The sequence below is a fragment of the Bombus bifarius genome, unplaced genomic scaffold (genome assembly GCF_011952205.1).
Source record: "Bombus bifarius isolate JDL3187 unplaced genomic scaffold, Bbif_JDL3187 scf7180000009275, whole genome shotgun sequence".
Classification (NCBI taxonomy): domain Eukaryota; kingdom Metazoa; phylum Arthropoda; class Insecta; order Hymenoptera; family Apidae; genus Bombus; species Bombus bifarius.
Window position 1 is genome coordinate 1,285,434 of NW_022885009.1, and position 23,474 is coordinate 1,308,907.

Sequence of the window (23,474 nt, forward strand, 5' to 3'; positions counted from 1 at the left end):
GCTTTTGAAAATGATTTATTTATAATTTATGACTTTATCGAAAATTCTATTGATTTTATCGAATATTTCTAAATTAAAATCATTTTTACTAACTTTCTTTTGCCTCTTCTCTTCTCCTTTGATAAGCTAAGGGCATCTTTAATATGTCAAAACGTCTTCGAGTGGGAGAGCAGTTGGTTCAATTCGATTTCTAACAATGTAACTCTTTTGGTTTAAATAGAAATGCACAATAATAAACGTTTACCTATTTGTTTCGAATTTATATTGGGGCCTCCGCATAACCAGCAGGCGAGGAAGGATGTGGATAAAAACTCTCTTCACCCATGGCGCCATTTTGTGAGTTTGCGGCGATCGAAAGTGAACATTAAGCACAACCACTGTCACGCATATGCTGTAAAATAAACAAAGAAACGATGAATTTTGTACAACAATTTTGTCAACTATAAATTAATAAAATTAGGTTTGTATCACGTCGTTACATTTAAACACAAGTTACGAATTAATTAAAATCTTTAAAGCAAGTATTGTCTGTTTCATCGTTCCTATTTTCATTTCAAGTGCTCTGATGAAGCTTTTATTCTCACGAAAATTTTAATAGATGCCGAGAAACGAATAATTGCAGCTTTTGAACGATGACACGGTGGACACTGCTTCGCGTGTGTTTACGCATCTTCAAGTTGTTAATGACGTACATGTACGTCCTATAACGATGATAGACTCTTTGGAAAGATTTGCGACACGTTCGTTAAGCATAAAGTCAATAATTTCCTTCGGTTCAGTATTGTTCATCGCGTCGATGACGTCCTCATTTATTTCCATCGCGGGTATTTTCATTAAGCAAACTTCCTTTTAATTAAACGATTTATCCATTTTCTCGTATATTTTCCCCTATAATCTCGGCTGCGTTTAACTCACAAGAAATGTATCACGTGAAAGTATCGTTTTCATAGATTAAAAAGGTAATTAAAAATTGTTTCATGAATATGTATATTATACGAAAAGAATGCGTTTTAAAGAGAGCGCGTTATTTTATCAAACAAATTTTTATTCGCGACTCAATTTTATTCTAAATAGTCTTCATTCCCCTGAAATTTTTTTCAAAATTATAGAATAAACTATCGCGTTTATTCAAAGAAAAATAAAATAGCACATATAAACGATTATAAACAAATAAGCTTCTACGATTTTCTACGAAAATCTTCGAATACTCTATAAAAACTCCGTTTTCATTGGAATAAATTGTATTTTTACGTAACAATATATTTATTTATTAACGTATGGGCTAATGGTAACTATTTCATGGCGAAATTACTGTTATCGCATGTGATTTTATCGTTTGAAACTATAGATTATGTTAATATTTCGATTTGATGGATCCTGCAGATCTTATCTTTTTGTTCTCTTCCACGCAATATTTTTCGGTTGTATTACTGGCAAGCCATTGTCAGATTTCCTAAATTATTCTTATTGATACTCGTAATTTTGTATCTGATAATCTCTAATTAAATTAATAATTATCTAATAATTGAAAATCTCAATCAGTGGTTTGTACAATTTTTATATTTAATTATATATAATAATAACATATGTGTTTTTATTTCTTCTTTTATTTTCATTGATTGTCCTTGGCATTAATTCGATGATTGCATGCATGAAAGTAGAAAATCCAAGACTCACTTATTTATTGGATGCATATTGTGCGTAATACAAACTCCAACAGTGAAAAAGAAATTAAATATTATACTTTCACTCGTTCTTTTTAAAAATAATACAATTTTATATTCAGCTTGACCTGGTTGGGTAGTTGAACGTGAATTGATTGTGAAAGCCAGGTTAATCGAAATCTATTTTTGCAGCCAGAAATTTGTTAAGATATTGTATCTTCCAACATGTCTGAGGTAAGGATAGCAGACAGGTAAATATGTAAGCAATTTTTAACTGGATTTGATGCAGCGAAGAGGCGGATTTACACTGGCTATAGATCTTATCTTGTTATGGACAAATTTACAAAAGAGAACTTTAGCGTTATCATAATTGTGTGATCATGAAAATAATTTAAATCAATTAAATTAAATTAAAAAATAAATTTAAAAAGACACCTTAACTACGTTGGAATGTGCACACGTATGAAACCAGAAACGCTTATTTGTCAAATTCGTTAATTCCACGAAACAAGAAGCAGAATTAACGAAATTGTATATGTATAATATAACCTTCGATCAACAAGTACTTTGGCATTAAAATTTCAAAAAGTTCAAAAAGCCGAGTCAATCGCATTGGCCCGTGAGCGGTTCAAACAACTCGTAACATGCCTGTGTAACAGCCATGCTTCACATTTCTATGTTTTTTTTTTATCTTCACGAACGTAACTGAAGAAGCGGAATCAAAATAGAAATTTGTTTCATCTACCAGGTATTATTGTAGTATCGTGGACGAAAGGCCTAAGAGAAACCGGGCGAACCATAAACAATGTCGCGAGAAAGCCTAATCAGGCCCATCAATGTATTATCGGTCCTTCAATCGAATAGTTGCGCAAAAAAATAGTCTACGTGACTCTGGCCACGAACGATTGCGGTGGGTGGTGGGGCTAAGAGAAAAGACAAGGGGTTGCTAAGGGACAAAGACGAATTAACAGTCAGTGTTAGTTGAGAAGTCAGAGAGTGCGAATTGCGTTGTCGAGAGAGTGTGGTCCGCGTGAGAGAGACAGAGAGAGAGAGAGAGAGCGTTGGAATCGTGGTGAGACGAGAGTTGCGAGTTAACTATTGAGTTGTCTAGATTATAGCACGTTATTGTGGTTAGTTCACGTTAAATAACCATCGTTCTTCTGTTTAATCAACACCTGTTTAATCCATTTGAAATAAACTAATTGTAGTAAAATCGTACATTATAATTAATAATTTTAGATATTTTGTTTTGTAATTTAATTATACCGTACATTGTATACATTGTGTACACTTTTGCACCCTCAAATTTCCCACAAGTGCACAAAAATCCGTAGTCCGATTCCAACGCCCTTCGCTTATTCCGACATGTTAAATTGTGAAGTAACTGATAGACGTGTACAATAAAACTTGTCATGTGATATTCTCGTCGATATCCACGACTAATCGTTACCAATATCTATCATCGATTATTACCAAGGAAGGGAAGGAAAAAGAAAGGAAACCTTTACAGAGAGATGAGGCAAATTGCCATAACATATAAGCAGGAGTGGGTGCGGTGCAACGACAGAATGTAAATCTCACGAGGCCATTCATAATGGAGATCCATTCAGCGATGGCTGGCCTTAGCAGCCGGCACTAAGGAACAAACTGCGATTTAAATTGGACCAGCCTCCTTTGACTCGACTTGCAGCCATTTATCGGCTCGGAACTCGCCTTTCCACGTTTACCTTCGAGTGCCTACGCCTTTTTCCTCCCCTTTTGTGTTCGCCATTTGTCTTCCTTTTGGAAATCGTATTAATCGGCCGGAAGTGAATTAAGACATCCGTGTTTCGCGTACAGATCGCTGTGAGATCATGAAGCGCCATGGCGCATCGCGTTGTGTCGTACGACAACGAGGCTTTCTTTCTTAGTATTCTGTCAATCTCTGTGACGTAGAATTTACGAATCATCTTAGTATCAGTGATCTCTGGAATTTTCGTGTAAAGCAAGTTATGTAATTAGTTTATTATAACAAGTTGTGATAAATTGGTATAGTAATTTTTGAGGTTAGTAGCGAAAACGAGAAAAAGACAAATAAATCAGCGGACAGAAAAAAGTGTGAAAAGAAGAATATATCCCGGTAATGTCTCTCTTGTCTTGTGTGATTTCACTTTACCGCTTAACAAAATGCTACAAAATAATTGTGTAAAATACTCAATATCTGGTATTTTTATGTATTTTATACGAGTGTTTCCAAAATCGTGGTACAAAAAGTGAGGTGGTGATTCTACATGTGAAAATAAGCGGAAAATAGGTTTGAAGTTGAAGTTGAAGAAAATAGGTTGGTAAGTAATTATTTTATAAAGTATAAGAAATGTGTTTGAAATCCTATCAGACGCCCGTCTATTAACTGCAAGTTTCGAATTATGAAACTTCTGTTTTTGATTATTTTCGTCAATCATACTGAGACATTTAATTTACACACGATAAATTCACGATCACGTATATAATTGAATTTTTAGAATACATTTTTGTGTCGACTGACGTTTATGTCATAAATGACATTTTGTATTAAAATACGTCATATACTTTATAATTGCGAAAAATGGAAACACAGAATTTTTTATCTGAAACGAATGAAAAAAGCAAATGGCCGAGTATTGCGAAATAATTTCAGAGACGCGGATTTCTTATACAGTTTCTGCGTCTTTCCTATGAAATTCTTTACTTCCGTACCATTCCAATTATACAGAAACAGGAAAATTATTTCGAATAAAAGTTGTAACGTCGTTCTTAAAAATTCCATGGAAGAATCTATTTATGCCAAGAAACGTGCTTTCATCTTCAAATGAAATAGCTTTGTAAATCAAGTTACCCCTCGCACATTCCATCATCTACATCTTAAGCGCGTTATTTTAAATAACCTTTCAATCTTAATAATTCGATAATCTCCCATTGAAAAAATTGTTTTCCGTGATCTCTTAGTTTCTCAATCTTTTATCGCTTAATTTCGGCTTCACAGTCCGCAGATGGACTTGATCTTACAATGTCTTCTGAAACTCACACACATATCCAATAATCTTCTAGTCATGCAATGTATGTATATGTATAATTGTACATGTATAATATAATAATTTATAATTATAATATTTATAATATGTGTAATAAAAATACGCATAACTACTGTATATCATTCACATCTATATAATTAATTATATTATATATAATTACATGTACTTAAATATAATAATTGCATGTACTTAAAAATTCATTCGTCGTTTCCTTTTGTCTAGAAATATCTAAACTCCGCGTCATGTCACAATCATAATCTCCACGAGATGATAATAATTGAGAAGAATAGATCAGTTATTTCAACGCTTAAGAGAAGTATTCGATAGGAGCACAGTGCGGTCCATCTTAGCTTTAATGGCGCACAATGCCTCTGCGTTTCTTGGAAAAAGCAATAATGGTGTGGTTTAAGGCACGAAGGAGCCGGCCATCCCCTTGAAATTCAACGGAGAAAAGGGGTCGGTTTCTTGGTTGGCCTCCGCCTTGGCTGGAAGCAAGTGCCGGTCGATGCTGCTGCTGATTAATGTGTCACACCTACCGCATCTTTCCATTCTTCCAATGTATTGAAAGGGTTAATATACTATCACCAGAATATATTTATCATTGACGTATACGACGTACACGTAAATCCACTTTATCAGTTCGTCTTTCTTTCTAGTTGTTCCTAATTTTTGTCATTACTTGAATAATTCAAAATAATGGCGATTTCACCCTATGCCTTTCACTGTTTAGGTAATTCAAACTAATTGTAATTTCTAAATCTTGTATGTATCATTATTTGATTCAAAATAATTGTTTCAAATAATTGGGGTTAGGTTTGGAACCTAATAATAAAATAATTGGAACACACAGGTTGAAGTCAGTAAAAGCTACCGCCTGGAATAATTCCTTATCTACTGACTTTATCAAAAAATGTTTCAAGTGAAATTTATTGTATTTAAGGAGCATGGTCGCACGAGTAAATCTTCATTTTTTGATACCTTCTTTTTTGAGATATTAAGGTGACTGAGTTTTTTTAATAACCACCGTAATGTCATACTTTTTATGACATTAATCGATTCAGCTAAGTATTCCCTATGAAAAAGCATTAACCTATTTGTGCTGAAAGATCACTGGTTTGGTAGGTACTTTAACTTTAATTTATCAAGTTTAACGTATGAAAGATAAAGCAACGTGAATACAAGAATATCGCTTCGAGTCTTTCTTTGGCTTATGTACTTCTCACTCTCACTCATTCTCACATTTTATTTAGCTATCATGTACATCCATACTTCTGTTTCAAATACACATACAAATTATTCTAATTTTACTCCAATTGTACAATTGTGGAACTTATGTTCTGCTGAACTTATATTCTCAAGCAAACATTTGCATTATTATTTATTATTTTATTTCCAAGATTTGAATTAATACTTCTTTATAACTTATATAGATACTTAATAATAATAAGATAATACTTACATAGATAACGTTATATAAATTGTATCTACTTAATCACAATTTGTGGAAAAACAATTTTGTAGAATAACTAAATACAGTAATATAATGTTACAATGTTGAAATGAAACTTCTTGAAATCTCCTTGAAATTAATCCTCAGCATTATATTTGTATTGACGTGAAAACACGAAATATATTTTGTTCTCATTTCTACATTAATTGTTATGTTTCATAAATTATGTACATCATATAAATTATCAACAAAATATTTATTAGGACCTTGGAGTCTTATTAGTTTGATGCACTGTAGCCTTCATTATTAATTAAATGAATAATTGGCTTTAGAATATCCCATTAATTTTATAAGCTTAAACTTCATTTTTAAATAGGGTCATTATACGTACATACGTAATTTAAGTTTAATGTTCGTTGAACGTAAACCAGCTTACTCGTAGTTCATTTACTTTCACCCTCGTGTTAAGAGTATCTTGTTTGGCAATAAAATTTGTCTTCATATTTGACGACTACTTAAATTCTCTTTTCCCGTTCAATGAGTATAAAAGAATTTTTAAATATCAAACTTATATACATTCAATTATGAAATATGATTTAAAATTTGAACAATATGAATAAAAATTAATTATGATTTAAAATATTCGTGATTGCCCTACATTCTAAATTTTCAATATCTTATTTGTTTTTAAAATTAGATTTTTCTAAGATTAAATGTTTAATTTTTGAAACACTAATTGTTTTTATAATAAGTTTCATTTTCCAATTTCCTCTATGATCTCATAATCATATCAATTTAGATGATATTTAATATCTCATCTATGTTGTTCTTTTTTCCAATAAATTGTTGACTTTCAGTATAATTTAAATATTAATTACCCATTGAATTATTACTAATTTGAGTCTTTTCTAATTCATTTATACCCTTCACTGTACTTATTCTATGTAGGTATATACATATTAGTCTCTGATCAATATATTAATGTACAATGCTACAATATTATTTTTATTCTGAATATTGTTACTATTATTGCTTGCTCATACCTGCACTAAAAACTTTAGTGCATGAAAAAATATTTGATGAAATTATGATCAAACATGAGTCGAATACAACTCTAATACTATTTAAAATAAATTTTAATATATTGACAGTTATAAACAAATATTCATATAAAATGACGATATTCTTTGATGTTATATTGCTTAATTTTATTTCAGATATTAGATTTGACTTAGGTCAAATTATATACACATATGTGAAACCTTACACAAAAACAATAGTAAATTGAAAAGTGTTTGTAGAAAATATTGTAGGTATCAAAATTAAAAAGTTTTACTTTTTTATTGAAAAATATGCTACATATAATGAGAATACTGTAAGATAGAACTTAGGTACAATTTCCCATTCTAAATAGTCATTAACAATGCTGGAAAATGGTATCACAACGTCATCTCTATACAAAGGAAATATAAGTGCAATAAATACAATAAACATTAGTTAATTTTTTCTTGGCTTTTGTGTAGAGCACCTAAATAAATGGAATATTGGGTTTTCTTTACAATTAAGAGTTGACGCACTATTACTACTAACTTTCCATACATACACTTTTCTTTTTCGTGAATTCGAACTACGTCAACTTTCTTTTCCTCCTGAAAAATTTATTTCTTGGCACTCGCAGTGTTTCTTACGAAAACTCTTCGATTGCATCTAAAACACAATGCGCGTTAGAAGCTCAATTTCTTCTAGAAATTCCTATCTACTAAAAATAGTTTAGTGTACGACTTCTTTTCTAACATGATTAATTACAATTCTGTTAAATCGTTTCTCGATATAATTGTAATTAACCAGGATTCGAATCATCAACCGTTAATTGAATAGAGTCACACGATGGTTAATCGCTCATCAATTATATTAGAAATCGTGCTATTCATCGCGCTGCAGTAACGTTTAATTGTCCATTGCTATAATTATCTGCTTCTTACAAGGTTCGCCCTCCTCTTCTTCTTTCATCGTAATCTCTACCACCTACTTATCTCGTATCTCTCTTTCTCTCCCTCTCTTCGTACTCATTACTCCTCTTATGGTTTTTGCAAAGCTTTGCAGCGGCTGCGCTTCCGCCATGAAGCGTTCTTTCTTGGTGACTGATGGGCAACGATGATGAAGCGACTTGGAAATTTGTAGGACAGCGGTTCTTCCCCGTGACGTAGGAAATTCCCCGAGGGAAGGGGAGCAAAAAGCACGGAAGATCGAAAACGCTGAGCCGAGAGTCTTTTGAAGTTCCAGTTTCGCCGGGGTTCGTCCGGCGATCGCTTTATCACGGGTTACGCCCACTTCAACGATTTATGCATAACCGGGCTTCGATTCTCTGCCATTTATGCGTCGCGTTCGATTCCTTTACTATAAATTCAGAAAACATTTCCATGCCTCAATTGCACCGCTGTACATCGACTTTCCATGTTCCTTGAATCTGAAATTTATCTTTTCCGATTTGAAATTCTTTTATGTATGTGTACGTTGCATAACTTCTGTCACTTTGATACTTCGTTTTTTACATTTTCATTGGTTTCAACAGGTTTCGTTGTTTTTCGTTTTCGTACGCCGATTAGTTGTTATATCGAATGAATGTGTCATTTAAATGGAATCTACATATTCGCGGGCTGGCATTATTCGTATAACGGTCCGAATAAATTGCGATTGGAATAAAAACTGCGGATAGAACGAAGTTGTTGGCCAATAACGAACGATTTTTTATTCGAACATGTCTCCGAATAAAGCAGACTTGCGCATTATTCGAATACAGTTTGATTCGGATAAAAACTGCGAATAAAACGAGGTTATATGAGAATAACAAATAAGCTTTTACTCGAGTACATACATTGTACCACGAACGCAGAAAGCAGAGGTGCACAATCGCTAGCAGCGATTTACCACAGTGATCTTACTTATTTTGACATACTTATATATACAAAAATGCCCTTCTTACTAATTTACGTAACATATTATTTTTCCTTGTTAACATCGCAAAAAAGAAACTATAAAGTTTTTAAATGTATATAAAAAAGCTGTTCAGAAACAATGCATTATTGAATTATACATAAAGCTTTGTGAAAAAACAATAAATATTTTTGTAGAATCGGTACTACATCTTAATCGATAATTTGTATAATGATTTTATAGAAGTATGCGAATTTCTTATTACGTGAGATGCTATTTTAAGAATCCGATACTATGTGTGTCATATGATACGATTAATTTGAAAATGTTACTTCAACATTTAGTTGTCGTACTTTTTATACTAAAAGTATATTGTTGTCATATTATCGAGCACTTTGAACGACTTATTTGTGGAAAGGACATTGGATTTCCGTATTACCTTTCTGTAAGAGCAATTCGGTCTGTACAGGAGTGTTTCAAATTTAAGAGTACTCAACATGTAAAAAGCTTTTCTCTGTTTCAAGAAATCGTAGAACGTGGGCTGAGTTGTGCAATCGCGAAACGTTTCAACGTATTATTCAAACAACGGACCATTAAGTTTCGAACGTATACGTCGGTGGTATGATATATGATTCCGCTTCACGCACGGTTTCTTTTTAGAAAAGTAATAACCTCTAGGTATTTAGAAGCATTTGTTTGAAACTAATAGCGGTTCATATATTATTATCGCTTGTAATAATTAGTTCCAACAAATGCTATGTCTATTGCAAATATATAAATATATATATATTTACAATAGATGTAGCATTTGTTGGATATATATATGTCGGGTTAGCGTTAGGTTTAGGGGCGTGTAACGAATCTTCATTCGGCCATTCGTTCTAGCCATCGTTGTTGCCAACCGTCAACGGGGTAATTCTTTTAAAGCACAAAGTAACGTTTGCTGTGATGCTCGGTATAAGCTGCACGTAAAGACGATGTGAAAGCTCTCCAAGGTGATCGCAAGAATAAAAGACTAGTGGAAATTTTCCTCTCCTAACGATCGTGTTTGTTCGTTGTATATTGGCCAGGGATACCAACAAAATTCCAGCCGCCATATTGCTAGGCAGATACGCGTAGCGGCAACATTGCTCCTGCCCGGGGTTCAGCGACCAGTTGTGTCATCTCGAGCCCAAGCCCACTGTCACAAATGTCGGGCAAACATAATCGGATTGAATCATAACAACTACCTCTAATTTTTATTATTTATGTACAGCTATAATAGTCTAGACTAGAGTATTGGGGATCCAAAAAAAAAGGCCTCGATGTCCCTTCGTCTCCGACATATATATATAGATTTGGAATAGACGTAGCATTTATTGCAACTAATTATTAATTATATGTTATATATAACATATATAATATATAATATATTATAATTATATAACATAATAATTATATAATATATTATAAGCATTTACAAGGTGTTCAGAGATTCAACGTTCGAACTTTTCCAGTGTGTTCTACAGATAGAAATAAGACTGGAATATCGCAAGACTAAAAATTTATTAAAAAATTATAACAAAAATATGAAATGCAAAGTTATGCAAATATACGTATATAGTGTTGAAATACTTCTGTGAGTCACTTGCAATGCGTGTTTCTAATAAATGTATCATAAGTCCTACCTACGTTATCGAATCCTTTTCAAATTTTACTGACATAATCTTAAAACTTTTTCATCTTCCTATTGACATCTACTTGTCTAAGCAAAGTACTTTAATGTATATTATTTCGGCCATTCAAGTTTGCATATGTAAGCGTTCGTTTCGTCAGCCTCTGTATGTTTGTACGTAGTTCAAACTACCGTGCGATTTTATCAATGCAAACTTGATACCGATGTGGCATTGAATTTATCGTAGATTGATGAATTTCATGGCGATTTTGTCTCACGCCTTTACATGCAATTTTGATTCTCGTAAATTTCCAAACCAGAACGAAACTGAAGCGATACAACTGTATAGTGGAATCATGCACAAAAACGGTATACATACGCGACGTACTTTAACCGATACGTGTCACGAACGTTGCGTATTTTGCCTTGTCCCGTACGTATTTTGCGCTATCTCGTATTGAAATAATTGTTAGAGATAGAGTATTGGCGTACATATTCGTCGCGTTTCATATTTTTGTTAGAATCTTTTAACGAAGTATTTATACATTTTCTACTATATGAAATTTTAGTTCGTTTTTTACTTGTAGAACACAGTAGCAAAATTTGGACATTTAGTCACTGGACACACTGTATTATGTATGTAATATGAGTTATTTTTCTCTTCTCAATTATCCATCCGATCGCGCATAACCAAACAGATTGTATATATACGTTTAATACACAAAAGGTCTTTTCGTTTCATGCAATTACTTGAAATAAATTAATATGTTGTGGATAATTAAGCTAACCTAATAATAATAAATAATTAAACAACAAGAAAGATGTTTATACTCCAGACACATATATCTGAAGTGAAGGGAAAAAAAGTGGAACGTCAAGTTATTTTCGTATTTTCTTGTACAGAGTGTTTCCTACTTTCCTGACAAGATTATAGAAGTATGATCTACCAATAAAGATAGAAAAAAAATTTTATATAAAGTTTGTTTATAAACGCTTTGTTACAAAGTTACAGGCAAATATTAAATATGCCTGTACTTACAAGATATTTCTTCATATATGAGTATTAATAACGTTAATAAAGCAAGCAGCATAATGCAAAATCTATGTTTTTTTTTTTTTTTAATATCACATTTACAATTTGTCCAATTTGGACACTTGATAGAATTTTTTAGCTGTTTGATTATCATGTGGGTGGCAACCCAATGGGGTACCATCTTCGTGTTTGTTAGGATATATCCTTTGTGAGATCTGCTGGGTGTTTCCATAAAATCTATGTGAGACGATTGTAACCACAGTAACATTAAAATGACCAATGAACAATGTAAACAAGTAAAACCGTTACGATCGTCCTTTACGCCGCGCCGAGTTGATTATCGCATTACGAAACCGAGTGTTCAAACGTACAATAGAAATATAACAAACGTAAACGTCCTCTTTTATTCGCCAAGCGTTTAACGTTCGTTCCATTTTTTTTCTCGGCTTTATCTCGGGTCTCTCGCCGAAAGCCGTTCCACTTGAATTCTAAGGCCGTTCATTTTCAAAGCGGCACGCTATTGCAGTCGCATGAATTCTAATCGCGTTCGAAAAACCAGCTCACGTTCCTAGAACGCATTCCGCGGAGCAACCGAAAGAAAAACTTATGGCGTTGTCCGAGCGATAACGCGGCCCTACAAATCTGCCGCCTTAAGTGAAAACTGTCAGGTAGCATAAAAATATTTCATTTATATGTACGTTAAATGAGAAAATTCGTCTCTACGCTAAAACTGAAGACTAACAGTTTACATTTTAATATATCACAATTACATAACAGTATGTAAATATATAACGTTACTATATATTTTACATATGTATAGTAGTATATATATATTACATTACTTAATTACATTAAAACTGAAGATATAACAGTTTACATTTTAATATATCACAATTACATAACAGTATGTAAATATATAACGTTACTATATATTTTACATATGTGTAGTAGTATATATATATTACATTACTTAATTACATTAAAACTGAAGACATAACAGTTTACATTTTAGTGTATCACAATTACATAACAGTATGTATATATATAACGTTACTATATATTTTACATATGTGTAGTAGTATATATATATTACATTACTCAATTACATTAAAACTGAAGACATAACAGTTTACATTTCAGTGTATCACAATTACATAACAGTATGTATATATATAACGTTACTATATATTTTACATATGTGTAGTAGTATATATATATTACATTACTCAATTACATTAAAACTGAAGACATAACAGTTTACATTTCAGTGTATCACAATTACATAACAGTATGTATATATATAACGTTACTATATATTTTACATATGTGTAGTAGTATATATATATTACATTACTCAATTACATTAAAACTGAAGACATAACAGTTTACATTTCAGTGTATCACAATTACATAACAGTATGTATATATATAACGTTACTATATATTTTACATATGTGTAGTAGTATATATATATTACATTACTCAATTACATTAAAACTGAAGACATAACAGTTTACATTTCAGTGTATCACAATTACATAACAGTATGTATATATATAACGTTACTATATATTTTACATATGTGTAGTAGTATATATATATTACATTACTCAATTACATTAAAACTGAAGACATAACAGTTTACATTTTAGAGTATCACAATTACATAACAGTATGTATATATATAACGTTACTATATATTTTATATATGTATAGTAGTATATATACTGTTGTATGACGTTGCTATGTAACATGTAACAACGTTACTGTAAGTATATATATATACATATATAAAATATATAGCAACGTTATATATGTTACTATACATGTATAAAATATATAGTAACGTTGTTATATGTTACATAGTAACGTCATACATCAGTTTATGCTTCGAAGGTATATGAAATCAATGCGTGGTTGTTAAATAATTTTCCTTTTTCTTCCTTTTGCATCAGCAATTAAACTCAAAAAGGTGAGCATTCTGTAGGCTGATTTACTGGTTTAAGGCTTTAGGTTTCTTATTGTATGTCACGATGAGACCTCCTCCATCAAGGAGACTATGCTATGTCTCATTCGAAGTCAGCTGGCTGCTGTCTTTTCAGAGTCAAAGTGAGGATTCTACGGGATGATTTGGTTGCTTAGAGCTTCAGCTCCCTCATATGTCATGACGAGGGCTCCTCCATCGAGAAGACTCGCTATACTTCATTTGTCTTCTCAGTTTTATAGGACGCTGTTCCTTCAGGAGTAGTTGAACGAGAAAATTCGTGTGAAGATTTATTTTGATGTGGTGGCTGTGGCTTCTTTCTGGTATTGTCTCTCTAACGAATAACATGTAAAGATCATCGTGAAGCGTTTTGTTTGATACATACCATGGTATATCTGCTATTGCGCGAAATAATTTAGACTTTGTTCTTTGTACGATGTATTGGATTTGCAGGCACAATCCCATAATTCCATGCCATAAGTCCATATCGATCTTAGTATTGTTTTTTATTTAGTATAGTATTTTATTCTCCTATGATCCTTCTGTCTTTCTGCCAAGTAACCAGTACATATTTTTATCCTTACCTTATTCTTTTTACCTTATTTTTACCTTAAATCTATTTGCTTTGTTTTTACCGTTACACGTCCCTTCCAATTGAGTTTGTTGTCTGCTGATCCATTATGCTGATACATTACTTTTATTTATTTATTAAACAGATGCTTAAACGAGTTGGCTTAGCGTCGTTGCTTTCAATTTTCCACTTGATAGTCCAGCTTTGGAATAAATTTCGCCGACGTTGAGAAGCTAGGGGATGCGATGTTAGGATTTTCACGGGTTACAAACATCGCCGCATCGTCGCAAAATGTCCCTCCTATGATGTTTGGTGCGGTGTTGGGACTAAAAGGAAAAGCGTTTTCCTTGAAAACAACTTTTCACCAGATATGCCTATGTGAATTAACACGGAAGAAATCCGCGAGATACTCCAGCCGACAAAGTTTTAACGCTGCATGGATAAATACTCTAAACCTTTGTGTTCCCCTTTTTCGCTTTCCTCGTTCCATCTTTGATAAGGAAATGGAGAGCGAAGACCGATTACACTTCTCTCGTCGCTTTTATCCGGATTGTTCCCCGATACTTGCTACAAAGCCTGCCTCTCATTTAAAATACAGTTTAATTAACGCGATCGATACGAGATGCAGGGTTGCAAATGACGTGTTAAGTGCGAATTAATTATCCTCGAAAGTAGGATAATTGCAATGATTACAGCGGTATTCTTGCCATTAAGTGAGTACCGTTCTTTCCGTATTTTGTCAACGCAAGTACGCTGAAATGCTCGTACCTCGGAGTATCTTTGAAATTGGTTTGCTTCATCTGGATAAACTCTTCTTTTATTTTTCATTATTTTACGTCGCAGTACCTGGCAACGTATTAATGACCGCAATTGCGTGTATCCTATGCATGTATAAATATTTAAATCGCACTTACGTAGAAGTTACTTCAGTTGGTACAGGTAATTAGTAAATAACGAATCAATAGCTGGTTGGCAAAATGGTACACTTTTGTATATTTCTATAGTCAATGTAAAAGATATAATTCTAACTTCTAATAAACACTTACCGCGTCTGTTGATATACTGACATATTCTGGACAACTATTTTAGTGGTTGTTTATTAATTTTTGTATAAAGAACAACCCCCAAAAAATGAGGAAAATAAGTAAAAAGTTATTTAGTGATTATTTTTAACGTTCCAATATTTTTGAGACTAAAAGAGCCTGTAAAATGGTGATTTTAGCAAATAGTGTAGTAAATTACATTTAAAGGAAAGCATCTCGTATGCTATGAAGATTCCTTTTTTAAACAATGCTTTACACATATAAAAATTAATACAGGGATTTTAAGTATAGAATGTAACAAATATCGCGTATAAATTATGCTTCTCAATTCTTTGACTAATTATTGAAATACTATAGACTTTATAGAAGCTATACAAATTACAGACATTAGAAGATAAAAAAAATTGCCCGCAATTTGAAAAAGAAAATCACGGTGTTATAAATATCTTAAATTCTTTAAATTGAAAGAGGAAATAATGACAAATAGTCGGAATTTCTTTCCATGATCATAATATTAAGAAACACAATTTACTAATTATGTAAACTGATTGAAAATACGTTGACCATTAATGAATTAATTTATGGGTAGATAAAATGTTGCAGATAGAAGACTATTATGTATATAGTATAATATAGTATAATACATAATAGAAGACTATTTTGTGTGGAACGTTTGTTACGTTTCTTTCATATGAAGAATCAATGTAGTTTAATTACAAAGTTACGAATAAAATGATCTACATTATTTATGATTTTTAAAATAGAATAGCTGGTAAAGTTGATTTTTAAATGCTAGTGTGCAGATACGTAAAACTAATGTTCAGGATTATTAAACTTTATAAAAATGCCTATTGTTTCAGAATCTTTTAATCTTCAAATTTTTTAGTTGCTAAATTATAAAGCAACGACCAATTCGTTGATCCTTTGCTTTATAGCGTGACAAGAACTATTCTTTCGATTCATCAAACGCAAGCTGCATATGTAATTAATCGCTTAATTTTCCTCATTTCCTCATTTCCAATGAAATATTCCAACAATAATACACGCAATTGTTCGATACGCTATTACAGTAATGAACAACAAATCCTATCGCAGAACGTGTGCGTGTAAATAAATTTATAGTACATGACAGAGAAGCGTATACATGTACATACATGTATTGTTGGACGTATAACTAACGTTGTAATTTAATACTCACTTAGGAAAAATGGGAAAATTAGGAAATAATTAAATTTCAAAAATTGCATCCAACTATAAGATAAAAATTAAATCTTCAAAGATTGAATTTGTTAAGTTTCAGTCATTGTGCAGTGTGCGATCTGTATAGTGTACAAATTTACATAAAAAATCGAGAAATGTTTTACAAGAAGAATCAACAAAAATGTTGCAATTCCTAATGTATACTTAAACAAGGCACCATTAAAAATTTCTTTCTTTCAATTCTTCTGTCTGTAATATTTTCCATCTTCCAGAGAAAAATTAATAGTAGAATAATAGAACCAAAATTTGTCAAAGTTTTTGAATCAAAATTTTTGAAACTTTCTCGTCCAAAATTAATATATTTCGATGCACGTTTTTCTTATTCTGTAATATTATTTTTCGAAGAGTGTAACGAAACTCAAAGTGGATTCGTTTCGAATAGGCAGCTGCAGGGTTAGTAGTCTGCAGAAGGTAAAACAATTGAGAAGCAATTGGAAAAGTCGTATCCCCTAAGAATCCAATTTGCAAATGGAGCTTTTCGAAGACCTACGTAGCGATAGATTTCGGTAAAACAATTGTAATAAGGCGAATGGATAGCTTTAATATAATAAAAGTATGGAATAATAACGAAATAGCACATATTGTACTTTACACAAAAAAATTGAAAGCCTCCAGGCAAAATCGGGTTTTGCTATCATCCGAGGCAAATAGAATTTTCAAATTGCGTTTTTTCATTAAAAGAATTCTGGCGAATTCAGATGAAAAAATTCAGCACCAGAAAATATTAAGATCAAAGCTATTCGATATCACAAAATTTGTTTAAACAGTAGACTGTGTTATGAATTATCATAATTTAAAATTCCTTCATCGTACCTTTCTATTGGTAGAAAATTTCGTAAAGGGAACAGATACGAAGAAATAAATATTGACACGTGTGATTTCTTGTTTACAAATACGAATTTTAAAATTGCTTTCCTGTAAAAATTATTTGACCTCTTGTACATGACCTCCTGTATACTAATGATTTTGTTGATAAATCAACACCGAAATATTACCGACTTTCAATATGTAGCTTTAGATATATCATATACAGGGTGGTTGGCAATTGGTGGTACAAAGGGGGTGATTCTACGCGAAAAAAGAAGTCGAAAATATAGAATAAAAATTTCTCGTTTGAGGCTTTGTTTTCGAGAAAATCGACTTTGAATTTTCGCTCGGTACGCGTGCGGTACGTTATAACGGATCTCACTGTAGATCGTTGTCTCGGTGAAAAAATTAAAAAAAAAAATTTTTATTCTATATTTTCGACTTCTTTTTTCGCGTAGAAGCACCCCCTTTCCGCTTGTACCCCCAGTTACCAACCACCCTGTATATAATTAATTAAAATTAGAACAACAGGATGAGAATAAATAACTATTTGTTAAGATATCGGCAAAAACATTTGCATTTTAATAAATGCAGAGAAAATCATCTCGACTGATTTAGTAGTTTTGGTGCCAAAGATTCCTTTTGCTCGAATGAAATTAAATCGAGATTGACACAAAAATTCGAGGACCGCAACAGGGTTAAGATAACGGCGTTCAGGTATAAAATTTCAATTTTGCTATGCCGATCAAACCTCTTTGGCCTATCTCATCCGTGAAATGTTTGATTATATCAGAAGGAACGAAGCAAGAGCGAATTGGCCGTTGTTATCTCATGCGAAGTAAGTAGTTTTATCGGAGGAAAAGGAACAGAGGACCAGGGTGGAAACAAGAGAGGAAAGGTTTAACCGAAGCGTGGAGGTCCGTGTTAAAAAATTGTAAAACTTTCCAACACCTTCGTCTTACCATTTAATACAACGAATGACGTCTGAACAGCTGCCGTGGCTAACGTTCAAGTTTCGAACTTGTTTAAAGTTCGGATGCGGTCCTATCAATTGCATGAAAACTTTCTTTCCATCTCTCTCCCTCCTTTTTTGATCTTTGTTCTCTATACTTCGCTGCCATAATTTCCTCTTCTTTCTTTCTCTTCAATCTTTTACACCGATAGTCTATTTCGCCCTATTTCTTTTTTTTTTTTTTTTTTGTAAGATTATATCTATCGACGCTTGATATTTAACGGTAATTGTTTTCCGATAACTGTAATTTCATTTCTGGAAAGGATTGTTATGACGTGGTTTGTTATGATAATAAAATAAAATTATTATACTTAGTGTTCGTAAACTCTTCTAAATTTTGTTACCACGTATCGTTAAATTATTTTTTTACTACATAATTAGTAAAAGATTCGTAATATAATTCTTAGGAAATTTTTTAGAAAAAAATCTCCCTGTAATTATTGTTAGACTACGTAACGCGTTCTGTTCGCGTTTCTTTAAAAAAGCGTCAAAGACTGTTGCATTTATACGTCCGTTTAATCAACGATGGATGTACTATTTTGTTATGTTATCCATTTTGCAAGTGGGTTAACTAAATTTTTAGATAGCCTAACATTGCAAAGTTCTTTAAATTATTCAATAATTACTTCTGGACAAAATTTCCTGAATGTTAAAATAATTATTACTTCGATATTGATAATGCAGTACCTATTCAAGTAATCTCAAATATTCTGAACTCGAACGAGATTGTAGTAATTTCTGCCGCGTCATGAAACGAGGAATTCGTTTACGAAATACTTTTCATGTTTTCCTCCATTGCTACCATTAAATCGTGCAGTTACAAATATTTATTTGTACTATTTTTCACATGTTTATACACTGTAGCCAGCATAATTAATGTTCCCGTAATATTCCTTAAAATGTGACACATAATAATAATAATTCAAATTAAAATTAAGTAAGCACATAATACAACCAACTAGGATATTCTAGTTACACATACTTATTTCTTGAATAGGATAATTAGATGGTGGATTTTTCTGCGGTTGCATATTTTTATTAACGTAACATACAGATTTATTTCATCCATTAAACTGTATAACAACTACATACTTCGTTTCGAATATTTTTGGTATCCTTGTATCGTATTTTGTAAATTACATTTCCTACATTTTCGCAAATTTGTCTAAATTTTCCATAAATGCATGTTCCATAATAACAGAAATCCGCGGTTTAACGATAATAAATAAACTTTGATCTCATATGAGTTCAGATTGATATCGAATTTGTTAAGCCATACGATACAAGTTTGTCATCAACAGTAGCACGGTTATGCAACGTGGCTGTTTTTCAACGTAACTCAGTTACGATCCTCGAGTTTTTATACTTCGATCTTGCTCTCATTTTCGCAAACAAACAGAAAGCACGTAGCAAGGTTAAACATTTTCTGTTTACAGTCAGCGGGGTTAGATAGCGTTAAACAAGGCGAAACGTCCTGACGAAATAAACTACGATTTCTTTCATGTGCAGGCTCCGTATGTTTGACATTTGCACGTAAATATTCCACATGCCGCAACTGCCGGCTATCATTTGGTAAATGTTGTGACTCGAGTCGGTGTGTAGATGCGCATCAAAGTATATGTAAGTACTCGTTTCACATCACGCGAGCTACGCTGTACGGACGGCGTTAGTGCGAATGACAATCGACAGGATGGAGTGGATAATGACGCTGTTTTCCAACTTTTGGAAGCATTTCATGTTGAACATATAGAGCTCTATGGATGACAGTTGTAAAAATACTTAGGCGCAGAAAATAATTCTCTTCTTTTTATTTAATCGTCTATTTCGTTAGTTGAATGTTTCACACCTTACTATTTTGGATATATTCTATTCATTTCAACTACGATGTAGCTGAAAAAGATGATAAATAGACGAAGTAGACGATAAAAGTTTGCTTAGTGAAATATCGAATAAATCAGAATTACACGTGTAAGATCTAAAAGAAAACCTGGAACCAAGTTTAGATATACATTTAGTATATACAGGGTGGTTGGTAACTGGTGGTACAAGCGGAAAGGGGGTGATTTTACGCGAAAAAAGAAGTCGAAAATATAGAATACAAATTTTTCGTTTGAGGCTTTGTTTTCGAGAAAATCGACTTTGAATTGTCGCTCGGTACGCGTGCACTTTATCGCGTCTCGTTATAACGGATCTCACTGTAGATCGTTGTCTCGATGGAAAAATTAAAAAAAAAATGTTTGTTCTATATTTTCGACTTCTTTTTTCGCGTAGAAGCACCCCCTTTCCGCTTGTACCACCAGTTACCAACCACCCTGTATATGTAATATCGTGGACGGGAGGTCTAAGAAATATCGGGCGAATTATAAACAATGTCGCGAGAAAGTCGAAGTGCCGAAAGGCCCATCAATGTGTAGTCAGTCTTCCAATCGAATAATTTCGTGGAAGAGGCCTACGTGACTCTGGCCACGAACGGTTGCGGTAGGTGGTGGGGCTAAGAGAAAAGAGAAGGAGTTGCTAAAGGACAAAGACGAATTAACAGTCAGTGTTAGTTGAGAAGTCAGAGAGTGCGAATCGAGAAGTCAGAGAGAGTGCTAACTGCGTTGTCGAGAAAGTCTTGCTAGTGTTGTTGAGAGAGAGAGATAGATCCGTGGTGACGAGAGTTGCAAGTTAACTATTTATTTAGTTGTCTAAATTATAATACGTTATTGTGATTAGTTCACGTTAAACAACCATCGTTCTTCTGTTTAATCAACATCTGTTTAATCCATTCATTATAAATAAATTAATTGTAGTATAAGATCCTACATATGAATAATTTTATTTTCTAACGTACTACTGAAGTCATTTTTTCAGTGCAGTTTGCACAAAGGTTGATTCAAATGTGTGAATAGCAAATCATGATTGACTACAGCAATGATCGAGGAAAGATAATGGACATAAGCGGGAAGAAATTCGGTCTTATTATTACGAAGATTAGATTTTACTTCTCTAAGATTTTCTACCTTAATCTAAGATTGCGAACGGGATAATAATTCTTCAAACTTTTAATAACTTCCTAATAATAAACCTGAATGTGTGCTGCGTTTTTGCAACACGTTTTATATATTATAAATTATAGCACATGCAATGGATCACAGTACCACTCCCCTGCAATTATCAACTTTGCATTATTCAGATCTTTTTACAAATTTTTCCAAATTTTTAACCGCGAGGATACCAATTAATTAACCTCAGCTATTCGGACATACATAATCGATAAGACTTTTGGCATCATATTTGCTATAAAAACATATCAATCGTTTCGAACCAGCAATCAGAAATAAGATATTTCTACGACTCGCTGTATATTTGTTTGAAGCACCTTGAAGTAGCTTTCACTCGCCCGATCCGAAGGAAACTTCTCGTCGCGAACACATTCGAGTCAATCGTTTCAAGTCCGCAATTAAAAACGTAGAATACTTATGTATTTGTATATCCGTTTGAAACGCTGTAACTGTCACCCATTTGCAATTATTGGTGCACAGGAAAGATTCTTACGCGAAGTGATTCGAGCCGGAAGCCATTTGCCATCGAGCAACATCGATCGGCATGAACAGTAGAGCTACATTTTTCTTAACGAGTCACTGCGTCAGACATTTAGGAAGATTGATGGCGATCAGTAGTACATCCTCTTGTTCGTCCTTTATTTTTCTGAATCGTGATCTAACAAAAAATCGTGTAGTATACTTTCACTGGCTCTGTATCGGCTAGTTGTCCGACAATCATTCATTCGCTGAATCTTTCTGAATAATGGTGAATCCAGTATCTATATCCTATAGCGAGCTACTAGAGCCAAAGGAAGATTAGTTGCCTTGGAACGCGAGAGAAAGAGGGAAAGAGTAAACGGAGCTCGTTACCATTTGAAAGTTAAATCGTGTTCAACTTGCAAATTGTCCGTTTCGGCTGTGTTAGCGGCAGGGTACGGAGTTCGTTGATTACTCTGCGCCAGCCTTCGATTGAATCTTAACCGGGACGGTGACCGGATCAGAGCTCGATTAGCCAGACCTAGGATTTTTAGCTCTGCCGTGTATTTTCGATCGTTATTAATTCATCGAGGCAGTATTGATCTAGCAGACTGCGGATTTACGGGAAATTTGAAGAAGGTAACACGGAATACGCGCAGTATGCAAGACGCGTGAAATACCTAAATAATTTTTCTCCATTTTATATGTCCATTTTTATTTTGTCCATTATATATATATATATCCAAAAAATATATTATGTCCATTGTAATTAGGCTGGGCATTTTCATGTATTCCAGAGAAGTGGAAAGTAAAGGGCAAGACGTTACGTGTCGTATATGGGAATGAAGCCTTGAAAGAAAGGCAGTGTGAAAATTGGTTCGCTAAATTTCAACTAAAAAAAAAAAAAGATAGAAATTTGCTTCATTTATTAAACATTGCTATAAATGCTCCGTTTTAGATATTACACGGTCAGCCAATAAGGTCAACACACTTTAAGACAGAATGAGATTGTTAAAATTGGATGAAGCGACTTGTGCATGAAAAATATTTGACTTACGTCAGTTTCATAGTTACTGTCGCATACGGAGAATTGAGATCTTTAAAACAGTGTACTCGTAATATTATATAAATATAACGCAGTAGAATCACAATTGTCCGGATGATCGAATAATTTTCGTCTGAGAATACATCGTTGGCTTGGAACTACTTTATAATGATCGATATTTAAAAAAGAATAAAAACTTTTGAATAGGAATACGAAGACTTTTTCCAGTTTCTATTCTGTTTCTATTCGTGTTTTCCAATTTTCCTTTCAAGGGACTATCTCCAAATTTTCGATTATTCGGCGTTCCAATAATCGAACGTTCCGTTAATCGAGGTTCTATTATATGGAGTCTGGCTTATGCACGTAAATTAGCAAATTATTATTGTACTTGTATACATATCACAAGCTGGAATATTGGTGATTTGCATTGAAAATGGACAATTGTCGCATTTACATGATTAAAT

The 23,474-nt window shown here is 33.0% G+C and overlaps 1 protein-coding gene across 3 annotated transcripts in view; it reads right to left on the reverse strand.

The window, feature by feature from the left end:
• The window catches only part of LOC117214933 (acetylcholine receptor subunit alpha-like 1), a 278,214-nt gene that overhangs the window by 4,908 nt on the left and 249,832 nt on the right, over positions 1–23,474 (reverse strand). For all 3 annotated transcript variants that reach the window (XM_033461300.1, XM_033461299.1, XM_033461301.1), the window contains 2 exons: positions 245–391; positions 94–126 (listed from right to left, as the gene is read on the reverse strand). In XM_033461300.1, the coding sequence (XP_033317191.1) occupies positions 94–126; positions 245–391 (180 nt within the window). The remainder of the gene's footprint in view (positions 1–93; positions 127–244; positions 392–23,474) is intronic.